This window comes from Solanum stenotomum, chromosome 10, assembly GCF_019186545.1.
Source record: "Solanum stenotomum isolate F172 chromosome 10, ASM1918654v1, whole genome shotgun sequence".
In the NCBI taxonomy this organism is placed as follows: domain Eukaryota; kingdom Viridiplantae; phylum Streptophyta; class Magnoliopsida; order Solanales; family Solanaceae; genus Solanum; species Solanum stenotomum.
In genome coordinates this window covers 4,262,154-4,273,998 of record NC_064291.1, presented here as the reverse complement: position 1 = coordinate 4,273,998, position 11,845 = coordinate 4,262,154, and the positions used below count along the sequence as shown (strand labels likewise).

General features: G+C 34.0%; 2 protein-coding genes across 2 annotated transcripts in view; both read left to right on the top strand.

Moving 5' to 3' along the window:
• Positions 1-2,424, top strand: part of LOC125841437 (RGG repeats nuclear RNA binding protein A-like) — a 6,231-nt gene extending 3,807 nt beyond the window's left edge. The window contains exons 5-8 of the mRNA XM_049520570.1: positions 453-611; positions 722-769; positions 1,408-1,611; positions 2,254-2,424. Coding sequence (XP_049376527.1) covers positions 453-611; positions 722-769; positions 1,408-1,587 — 387 coding nt within the window. The 3' untranslated portion in view covers positions 1,588-1,611; positions 2,254-2,424. The remainder of the gene's footprint in view (positions 1-452; positions 612-721; positions 770-1,407; positions 1,612-2,253) is intronic.
• Positions 2,425-3,660: 1,236 nt separating this feature from the next.
• LOC125841436 (RGG repeats nuclear RNA binding protein A-like) lies at positions 3,661-7,945 on the top strand. The gene is made up of 7 exons (XM_049520569.1): positions 3,661-4,051; positions 5,142-5,469; positions 5,621-5,689; positions 5,790-5,922; positions 6,598-6,756; positions 6,860-6,907; positions 7,534-7,945. The coding sequence occupies exons 1-7, from the start codon at positions 3,874-3,876 to the stop codon at positions 7,711-7,713; spliced, it is 1,095 nt and encodes a 364-aa protein (XP_049376526.1). The 5' UTR covers positions 3,661-3,873; the 3' UTR covers positions 7,714-7,945.
• Positions 7,946-11,845: the final 3,900 nt, after the last annotated feature.

The following is an 11,845-nucleotide window of genomic DNA, read 5'->3' as shown; positions in this document are numbered from 1 at the left end:
GTGGGGTGGGGGGGGGGGGGGGGGGGGGGTGGCAGTGGCAGTGTAGAATAGTAGTGAAAGCCAACTTGTTGAAGTAGGATGCATTGACTATAAAGTAGCTGTTTACTGTTTTTCCATTTGGAAACACCGTTATCTTTTTTGACTTTATGCCCTCATTCTTGACTAAAATATAATAACCACTTACTGCACTGATTGTTTCATTTACAACTCACTGTTTCTTTTTAATAACAACTTGCAAATATTTCTATGAAATAGCTATGAACTTTAACTAATGTTTTCTGGTAGACTTGCTACTTCTTACCTTGATTAGTATATGTGGAATAACTTTTTGATAGCTATTTAATTACTATGTTGTAGCTAGTGGTAGTTGCATGATTCCAGTTGTTTTTATTCATATGTGTCTATGATTACTATCCGGAATTATCAATTATACATCTCTGATTGTGTTGTAGGAGATGACCCTCGAGGAGTATGAGAAGGTAATGGAAGAGAAGAGGAAGGCTTTGGTGGCTCTAAAGCAAGAGGAAAGAAAGGTTAATTTGGACAAAGAACTTCAATCCATGCAACTTCTCTCAAACAAGAAGAATGATGATGAGATCTTCATCAAATTGGTGAGTTGTGTTTAGTGCTTGCTGCTATTATATTTTGATTGCTGTCTTAGGAACTTGATTGTGTTGTATGCTGGTATATTCATCATGCTTGAAATTTTATGTCATGGTAGGGTGCTGAGAAAGATAAGAAAAAGGAGGCAGTGGAAAAAACCAAAAAGGTACATTAGTTTCTTTTTTAAGTGGTTATATTTGGTATTATAGCATCATATCTTTATGCGTTCCTTGGGAATCCATTCCGTAATATAAACTCTTTATTTGTCAAATGTTATGTACCTAGAAGGGTCTTTGCTTGAGGGGAGAGTTATCCATTCTGCCGCCCTGCAAGCGCAAGCCCCTCCCAGTAAAAAAAATGTGTTCAATTTGGACCTTCAGAATTCCAGAAAATAAGTAGATGTTATTTTTAGATTGGAAGGTCAACCTCCACTCATACTTCAGCAGCTGTAAAGAAAACTTTTTCTTCCCGTGATTGTATTTTCAATGAAAAATGGAATAGGGAAGTAATATCATGTATTCAAATGTGGTGGTGGTCATTATTATAATTTTCCCCAATATTGCATATGCATTTATGCAGTGTCAGTATATTATAATTTGTGGTTTCACCACAATATCGTTTTAATTTTAAAATCATTGCATGCTGTTTTTTCCCTTTTCACAAAAAGGTTAATGCTTACACTTAAGTAGGGGACCCAATCTAGTACATAATATTCTAAAGAGACATTGATCCACAAATGTTTTGTGTTCAATATATTTAATTACTGTTTTGATTATGAGGCTTGATACATTCAGTTTCTTGCAGACCAAAAGCATAAACGAGTTTCTGAAGCCTGCTGAGGGAGAAAGTTACTACCGCCCTGGTGGCCGTGGTAGGGGCCGTGGCCGTGGAAGAGGTAATGGCGGTGGATATGGTGGAATCAACAGTGTTTCGGCCCCATCCATTGAAGATGTTGGTCAATTCCCCTCCTTGGCTGTCAAGTAAGGGAGCAAGTCCTGCATGGATTAGGTAAAAAGGAAGCAACTTTTGTCGTCTGAGCTGTCGAACCTTTTTCCGTCATTTATGATATTTGGGCTTTGATGATAACATAATGTTACCTGGAACCCTTTGGTTTTCCTGTATTAGATTTTTTTTTGGGTAACTTCATAATTGTCCTTTAAGAGTGTAAATTTAGATGGGTTTTGAAGGTGTATCGCTGGTTTTGTTGATTTTTTTTATACATTTATGAAAACCCTTTTCCTTCATATTTAGGTGTTAGGCTTTTATCTTATACTTGTTTACTTATCAAATTAGTTTTGGTTGGAATTTATTAGAAACAATTATGTTTATTTTTCAATAATGGCATCTATCTTTGTCCCTCGGAAACAATCTCTCTATTCCACAATGAAGGGGTAAGGTCTGTGTATATACTCTACCCTTCTTTGACCTCAATTGTGGGATTTACTGTGTATTTTGTTTTACATCTAACTCATTGTACGTTAGTAATTGTTGAGAATCTCATAGTAGATCCTTGCTTAGTTTGAAATTGATATGCTTTTGAGTTTTTTTCTGCTTAGTTCATTGACAAAACTCTAATATTGTCTTAGATTGTGTGATGTTTGGGGAAAATTATCGACGTCTCTTAACCTGATTTGTTTTTATACTGTGTAGGATTATGTTGATCAGGGTGAGCTAAAAGTTGGATGCCAGTTTTGTAACATTTTTGGTTATTTTTTCTTTCTTTCTTTCTGATTTTGGTTATTGTTGTTGAACATGGTGTAATATCATCATTTTTATGAACTTAATAGTAGATGATATAATGTTACAAGAATGGTTCACTCATATTTTCTGGTAACAAATTCAATATATTCTTCAAGGAGGAATATCTGGTCCTTTTATTTTGTATATTTTGAAAGTCTTGTCATGCAGTATTGCAAAAGAGATGGGGTGTTTTAGGGATTGTAATCGTTTTTATTTATAGAGTTATAAACTTTTTCTATGAGATAAAGGATTAAGTAGATTCTGAAAATTGTGCTCTTCTGTTGGGTAAAAGAAAAATCCAATCATGTTAAGAAAATGATGGCAAACATCCAATTAATGATTGCTTTCCCTTTTCTAACGAAGGAGTAGCCCTTATTGAAGAGGGTTTTGTCTTGTTGGTTTTCGAATGAAAGTTAGTTTTATTTTGGCCATTGTAGTTTGATTGATCAACTAAGCCTGTTCATGGACTAAAGTATCCTATTCTTAAGACTCATAGATGCAACTTATGACAATCTTATATATCTATGTAAAATAACTAAAATTTGTTTAATTATGATTTGTTGCTACATGTTAGAATGTATATATGTAATTATTAGTATATATATGTATCAATGATTGTATTTGTATATTTATTAGATAATTATATATATGTAATTAGTAGGGAAAACTAACTTATTAAACATACATACATGTATAATAATTTTACCTATACTTCCAAATAATTAAATATTTTATCACTAATTAATAATTTCCTACCATATATTGAGAAGAAACATCTAGATACATGATTTTGTGTTATCATATATCCTAAATTAAGGAGAGAGACGACGAGATGAGGAGGAAGGCGAGTGAGATAGTCACGTATCCATATACATGTGAATCACACAATATACACACTAGCTAAATGTATTTGGTGTGATTCAGATGCATCTGAGATAGAAGATATATATGAGAGCGGTGATCGAGATAGGAGGAAGGTATCTCTTATGTATCGCAACAACATGTGAATTCACTTCGATACAATGTATTTAGAGCAATTTATACCTATTTTTAAACTCGTGTATCTCGAGATACATGTATCTAAATGCACTAAAATCTAATTAAATTTATAATTCTGCAAATTAAAATATATCTAAGTAATTAACTTCTAAATTAGTGAGATTTCTGTAAGTTTCCCTAATAAGCATGTATACTCATCAATGAAATACGATTATATTTAGACAAACTAAAGGCCCAAGAAACTTCAACAAACAAACCACAGCCCGGCCCATACCCAAAACATACACATAACCTCCCCACCCCCACCATATCTAGGGTTTTTAAGCTTCCGTTCACTTCAGTCCTTCAATTATCAGCCGCTTTGGTTAGGTTTTCACAATACCCACAAATTTGTTTCTCTTCAAATTTACCCATAAATTCATCTTCACATGGATTTTAATCTATAGGGGTTTCTTGATTTATTGAAAAAATCGGTTCTTCGCATCACTCTCTCTATATATCTGTTTAGGAACTCCGAGAAGAGGTAAAAAAATGGCTACTTTGAACCCATTCGACCTTTTGGATGATGATGCTGAAGACCCAAGTTTGCTAATTGCTGCTCAGCAGCTAAAGGCTCCTGTTGCATCTGCACCAGCCAAGAAGGGTCCAGTTCAGCCTACTAAGCCTGCTGCTAAGTTGCCCTCCAAGCCGGTTCCTCCTTCTCAGGCTGGTAAATATTCAATCTTTGAACATTTTTGTGATTTGGGTTGGTGTATATTCATTCATATTTGTATTATGTGATTCGTGAGGAAAAAGATCCGCCCGTGTAGAAAATTTAGTTTTTTTTTTGCCTTTAATGAGAATACATTCTATTTGCATGGCGATGCTTGTCTTCATATTCACTTTCAATGTATACTCTCTTTCTGTATAAAGTATTTATCTTTGTATTAATGGTAGGTTTCTTAATGATAATGTCCTCTGTGATTGTGAGATTAAATTATGGTTATGGACTTGTGGTATGAGATTAAATTATGGTTATGGTCTTGTGTTTTTTGATTGTCTCCTCTGTCTGATGTGTCGTATCTTGTGTTATTCAGTAGGACTGTATTTCTATAGCAGGGAAGTTAACTCTTTGGACTTAGCTTGAGTGGTGAAAGGTAGAGGATTTGTGGCTTAGGTTGTAGGTTCAAGCCCCACACCACACAAAGCGAAGCCCTGTTTTTAAGTGGAGAAGGGTAGAGGGGTGGGGTCATTATCCACTGAGTTTAGAAGGTTGTGATTGGTCCAAAGGGGTGGGTGGGTCACATATGAATTTCTCGGTCATCAAAACAAAACTCTTTGGACTTTCTGCTCTTTAGTTTTTACCTGTTGTGAATCAACTTCTATATCACATATCGAGTTTGTCTTTACCTGATTCCTGTGTTGTACTACATATGTTTTCATAAATGGTTCTCCCTATAACTATAAGTTGTGCGGACTCTTTATTTTCAAAGCTGCGCCCTTGTATTAGCCCTTTAGTTCGTATTAAGAGAATTACCTTGACTTTTTTCATAGATCAAAATAAGTGATTGTTTAAAGTTCAAGAAAATTATTGGTACTTTTTTTCCCCCATGTTTACCCTTAATTTAATGAAGGTTCTTGACTAGTATACATGGGAGAATAGTTTGGGAATAATCAAAATGTTAATAATGGAAAGTAGCCTTTAATGTTTGTCTTAATATTTTTCTCAAGGGATGTGCCATAACCCCAACAATTGACTTATATGGACAGAGGGAGTATATTTTTTCCCATCGCTTATTTGTGTCATAATTTTTGTGCAGTGAGGGAAGCCAGGAGTGATGGCCAGAGAGGAGGAGGCCGCGGGGGTCCACGTGGAGGAGCCCGTGGTCGTGGGCGTGGACGTGGGTTTAACCAAGACTTTGCTGCTGATGAGAATGCTTTTGGCAGCAATAATGGGTTCTCTGGGAGGTACAATGCTCCAGAAAATGGAGAATCAGGAAAGGTCTCTGAAAGGAGAGGTGGATACGGTGGATCTCGTGGGGGATTCTATGGAGGTCGCCGTGGTGGTTTCAATAATGGGGATGCTGCAGAAGGAGAAGTTGAACGCCCAAGGAAAGTGTTTGATCGACGAAGTGGCACTGGCCGTGGGTAAGTGATTCTGCTATTTATGGAATTCACACAAGTGCGTTTCACTATTCCCTTTGTTGGGTTGTTCAATAGCTCTAAGGCGTTCTTCTTGTTGTTGTCTTTGTTTCTTGTGCACATGTGTGTATCTTTATTGTTCTGTTCTATTGTATAGGAATGAGTATATTAAACGGGAGGGCTCTGGTCGTGGGAATTGGGGAACTACTGCAGATGATATTGCACCGTGAGATTATCATCTCTATTTTTTGTTTCCTTATTGTCCTTGGCTTTACCTATTAATTTTTTTCTAATAGTTTAATGTTGATTTTTTAATCCAAATTCAGGGAGACTGAAGTACCTGTTATTGATGGTGAGAAGATTGTTGAGGCTGAGAAACAAGCTGGACAGGAAGATGCTGGAGATAACAATAAGGATTCTACTGCTGCTGAGCCAGAAGAGAAGGAACCTGAGGAGAAGGTAACTGACATTTTGTGGTGAAGACCATTATTTGCTTTGTTTGCTTACATGCCCTAGTTCTATTGTTGCAAATTAATATGTGTTGCGGCACTATCATTCTCTTAAGTGGGGTTGCTTTTGGGGGGAAGGAGGGGAGAGCTTGAGGTGCAAGTTCAATATTGAATTCTTGGACTGTCTCCTTGTCGATTAAATCAGTTTGGACAAGGAATATCAGCTCAGTTGTCCATATTCCAGTGCAATCTAACTTGTCCAAACCAGTAATGTATTTTATTTATTGTTGGTAAGTTCTTCAATATTTATCCCAGTATTTCCAATGGTAGTTTCATACCCCTTCCAATATAGACCAGGAACTAACAAATAAGCATTGACTAAAATAAAACAACCACTTGCTGCTATTGTTTTTTTCATTTACTACTCACAGTTTCTTTTTAAATTAGCATTATGCTGTTATAAATGTTTCCTGTCGCAGATATTTCTATGAACTTTAACTAATTTTTTCTGGTAGACTAGGTGCTTCTTTACTTTGATTAGTATTTGTGGATTAACTTTCTCGTAGCGGTTTGATTTACAATGTTGTAGCTAGTGTTATTTGCATGATTCCAGTTGTTATTTTTCATATGTATCTATGATCACTATCCGGGAACTATTAATTATTTATCTCTGCTTGTGTTGTAGGAGATGACCCTCGAGGAGTATGAGAAGGTAATGGAGGAGAAGAGGAAGGCTTTGGTGGCTCTAAAGCAGGAGGAAAGAAAGGTTAATTTGGACAAAGAACTTCAATCCATGCAACTTCTCTCAAACAAGAAGAATGATGATGAGATCTTCATCAAATTGGTGAGTTATTTTAGTGGCTGCCGCTATTATATTTTGATTGCTCTATTAGGAACTTGATTGTGTCATATGCTGGTATATTCATCATGCTTGTATGTCTGGGCAGGGTGCTGAGAAAGATAAGAAAAAGGAGGCAGTGGAAAAAGCCAAAAAGGTACTTGTGCTTCTTCTTTTCATGTGGTATTGTAGCATCATTTCTTTATCTGTTCCTTGGGATTCCATTCCGTTTCATAAACTCTTATCTGTTAAAAGTTATGTACCTAGCAGGGTGTTTGCTTAAGGGGAGAGCAATCCATCCTGCAGTGCCCCACAAGTGCAAGCCCCTCCCAATTGAAAAAAAAAAGTGTTTTATTTCGGACCTCCAGAATTCTGGAAAATAAGTAGATGCATTTTTTAGACTGAAAGGTCAATCTCCACTCATACTTCACCAGCTGCAAAGAAACCTTTCTCATCCCTTGATTGTATTTTCGATGAAAAATGGAATGAGCGATATACAAATGTGTAGGTGTCATTATTTGAATTTTCCCCAGTATTGCGTGTGCATTCATGAGGTGTCAGTATATTATAGTTTGTGGTTTCACCACAATATCATTTTAATTTTAACGTCATTGCATACTGTTTTTTTTCACAAGATGAATGGTGAAATTTTTCACTTAAGTCGGGTACCCAATCTTAGTACATAATGTGCTCAAGACAAGACATTGATCCACAAATGGTTTGAGTTCAATAGATTTAATTACTGTTTCAATTGTGTGGCTTGATACATTCATTTTCTTACAGACTCAAAACATAAACGAGTTTCTGAAGCCTGCTGAGGGAGAAAATTACTACCGCTCTGGTGGGCGTGGTAGGGGCCGTGGCCGTGGAAGAGGTAATGGCGGTGGATATGTTGGAAACAACAGCGTTTCAGCCCCATCCATTGAAGATGTTGGCCAATTCCCCTCCTTGGCTGCCAAGTAAGGGAGCAAGTCCTGTATGGATTAGTTAAAAGAGGAGCAACTCTTGTCATCTAAGCCGTCTTCCTTTTTCCCATCATTTATGATATTTGGCTTTTGATGATAACAGCATATTTCCCGGAACCTTTGGGCTCTCCTTTGTTAGATTTTGTTTTGAGACCTTTATAATTGTTCTTTAGAGTGTAAAATTTAGATGTTTACTTATCAAATCAGTTTTGGTTGGAGTTTATTCGAAATCAATTATGTTTCTTTTTCAATTATCAGTCTTAACTAGTTGTTGATTCGAAACAGTCTCTCTACCTCTACGAGGTATGGATAAGATCTACACCCTTCTCAGACCTCACTTGTGGGTTTCATGGGTATGCTTTTGTTGACGTCTTTGAAATGAAATCTATCCATACGGAGTAGTTATATTACTCAATTAACTTGGAGGAAATGATATTATGTAATAAGAATGGTTCATACATGAGAATTATATTTTCTGGTAACGAATTCAGTATTCTGTAAGGAAAAATAGTTGGTCCTTTTGTTGGTTTTTTTATACTTTATACTTCAAATATGCATAATTTGAGTGAGATTCAATGTAGATCTATCTCTTGATTCAATTGCTGCTTACAATTGACAGACTGACCAAATGGGACTTAGTTATGGAGTCCAGAAATAAAAAGGAATATCGAAAATTCGAGTTGCTTAAGGAGCTATTTTTTATGCAACTGAAAAAAAAAGAAAAGCAATGATTGAAATATGGGAGAGTCATAGTTAATAATAGAATTCGTCACATCTTTCTCTAATTTAAAAATTGTGCGTAAAACTTTCATCTCACACTATACTTAAGTGATTAAAAAAGGAAGAATGTATTTTCTTTATTACCTCCTCGCGTATGTATAAGATTGAATCCATTCGATTCCTAAAAAGTATTACTAATTCTTAACATTTCCAGGAAACATTGGTGTCATAGGAGCAAATACAAAAGATTGATAAATGAAATCATGTGATTTAATTCGTTCTCAATAGTTACGGGATGATTATCTTAGGATGAGTTTTTGATCGACATATGCTCTTATTACACTAATAGTCTATAAAAAATGAGATACTTTATTTGAAGACGGTGATGACACAAATATATTCTTCATTTTTAACGAAATTCATGCCAAGAACCTTATTCAATAGTAGTTACCACTAACCGCTTTTGATCCCAAATATATTGTTTTTTCCCATAAATGTTGTGTGCATTTGCAACTATAACAAATCTAGTGTAATCCCATAAAGTAGGGTTTGAGGAGAGCAAAGTGTAAGTAGACTTTACCATTACCTTAGAGGTAGAGGGACTATTTCCGATAGATTCCCAGCTCAAGGAAAAAAACAGTCCAAAGTAGAATAGGGAAAAATAACATAAATGAAGATAGTCATAGCAAAATACTATAGACAAACCTGTCAATCATCCTAAACAATAGTCATAACAAGCTACAACGATAATCAAAGTGAAAAAAAAATACACATAGTAACCAACCTCAAAGGACAAAGGACGTACAAGAGTAATACTACTAATAGTATATTAATAGTAAAGATGAATCAACGACACAACGCTCAACTAATTACCTAACCTCCTATCCTACTATGTGTCCTCCCTAACCTTCAATCTAAGGTCATGTCCTTGATATGTTGAAGTTGCGTCATGTCATGTCTAATCATCTTTCTCCTATACTTCTTCAGCCTATCTCTACCTCTGTTGAAATCATCCATATAGTCAACTTCTCACACCTCTGCACTGGGATATCCGTGCATCTCCTATGCACATGTTCAAACTTTTCTACCTTCACAAGATAAAGATAAAGTTATATTTACACCCTCTTCGGATCTCACTTACAAAATTGCATTGACTATGCTATTGTTGTAAATATTAAATATAGCACAAATAATGATGAAGAGATTTTCTTCACACCAAACCACCTAAGATTAATTTTACATGGCATGCCAAGCTGAGAACATCAATTTCATAAACTAAGTTGTCCCACTCAAGTTGAGTAGGAACCACACATTTGGTTGACAAGTTGTCCTGTACACAGTTGGGGTGACTATTGTAATAATGTTTTTCATGCTTTGGTCCAGACAATAGTAATAAAGTAAAATTTTATTTGACCACACCAAATATTATCATCTCCAAGTTCATAATATTTGTAGTTTTGACAAAATTGCAAAATTAAACTTATTTGAAATAAAGATCGATTCAAAATTTAAAATTTATAAATTTTGAGGATCCGTTACTTGCCACAAAATTCACAACCCATTTGGTGCTACTAGATTTGCAATTCACTATATGTATATATTTAGTGAATTTCTCAATATAGATGAAGTTTGGACCAAGTATGAACTCGTACCGTATATTGTGCATCCACCCTTGATTTTAAATTTTTTGTTCTTTAGAAAAGTGTCGATGTGTGTTAATTACGTGACGCTTGAGAGAGATAAGTAATACTTCTTTCGTTCACTTTTACTTGTCCATTATATTTAAAATATATTTTTACTTTTATTTGTCCACAATATTAAAAGTACATTTTCACTTTTATTTATTACTTTTAGCATATCAAAAGAAAAATATATTTTTCATGTTTTACCCTAAATGTTAATTATTTATTCTCCGAATCATTTATCAAATCTTCAGACTAATTAAACATCAATTAATATATATTGTGATAAAATATTTATATCAACTATTACTTTTTAAAAAACTTACAAATTCCAAATTGAACAAATAAAAATCAACATAGGCTTAAAGACCAATATTTAACAATTAATGTCATAACTAAGTTTGACTCTCAAGTTGAGTAGCAACAACTCTTTAGGTTGATAGGTATGTCCATAAATATGTACAGTTGGGAGACTCTCGGTGTCGTTTGGTTGGAAATAAGTTATTTCGAAATTTATTCTGTGATAAGTTATATTATATATCATGTATATGGGATAAATTATTCCATTACTATGGTAAAAATGGTGAGAAAAATAATCCAAGGACTATCTAATACCTCCAACCAAACATGAGATAAAATAATCCTACATTTTATCATTTGATTATTATACCTTATACCTCACACCGAATGACTCTTTATAGTTATAATCTTTTTGATATCAAAAAAATTATTATCATCTCCAAAAAAGTTTAAAGTTTATAAGCTTTGATTAATTCCTCGTTTGTCACAAAACTCACAACTTCTATAATTAAGTTTACAGTTTATTATATTTATATACATATTTTTGAAAAATTGTCTAACACATATATTGAGTTTAGGCCAGACATACAAAGTTCAATCGAGCTTGTATCATATATTATGTATCCATTTTTTATTTTAAAATATTTCATTTTCTAGATAAACAAGAAGAATTTATTACTATTTTTTAAATTAAAAAAAATCACCCTTACTATCACATTATTGATGTCGATTGATGATTTAAAAAAAAAACACTTTCTGATATTGAATTTTAAAAAAACTGCGAGATTTTCCACTCTATTTTAATTCGTTTTAAGATAGAGTCAAAGCCTTGACCCAACCGAAAGTATGATACGTCTGTTTAGCACATGTTAATTGAGAGAGACATTTAAGAGAGATAAATAGTTGTTTGGTCAAGTAGTAAAATATTTATTGCTATTAAATATTTTTAAAAAAATATGTGTACACTTTCTAAAGGACACATAATATTATGGGTTGAGCTAGAAAGCAATTTATAGATTCAGCCGAAATCAATAAATTTATCCTAAATTATATATTTGTAACGTAAAATTCATTAAATATCTATAAATTTAAAATTTTAAAATTAAGTTATTAATATTTGAATTTGTTTTTGTATAATTAAAATTCGTAAAATTTAAATTTTTAAATGTCTCTGAATAATATAAACTAGAAGTGTCTTTTTAAGGACACACAAAATTCTTAAAAGACAGGAGGAATGATAAAATTAACCCATAAAAATATGATCTTGCTAACATGTTACTTCTCCTGTCTCAGGTTTAGTCTAAAAAGGAATAACACATTTTATATTAGTAATAATTTAACTTTAGTCGAGGGTCTTTCAGAAACGAGATCTCTACCTCCGCGATGTAGTAATAAGGTCTACATATTTCAATCCTTCTCAGACCTCAC

What these genes read in the sequence shown, in the direction of transcription:
- LOC125841436 (XM_049520569.1), top strand. Translation starts at nt 3,874, where the DNA reads ATGGCTACTTTGAACCCATTCGACCTTTTGGATGATGATGCTGAAGAC. An exon ending in ACTGCAGATGATATTGCACC is followed by an intron (nt 5,690 to 5,789) that starts GTGAGATTATCA and finishes ATCCAAATTCAG; the next exon opens with GGAGACTGAAGTACCTGTTA. An exon ending in CAGTGGAAAAAGCCAAAAAG is followed by an intron (nt 6,908 to 7,533) that starts GTACTTGTGCTT and finishes ATTTTCTTACAG; the next exon opens with ACTCAAAACATAAACGAGTT.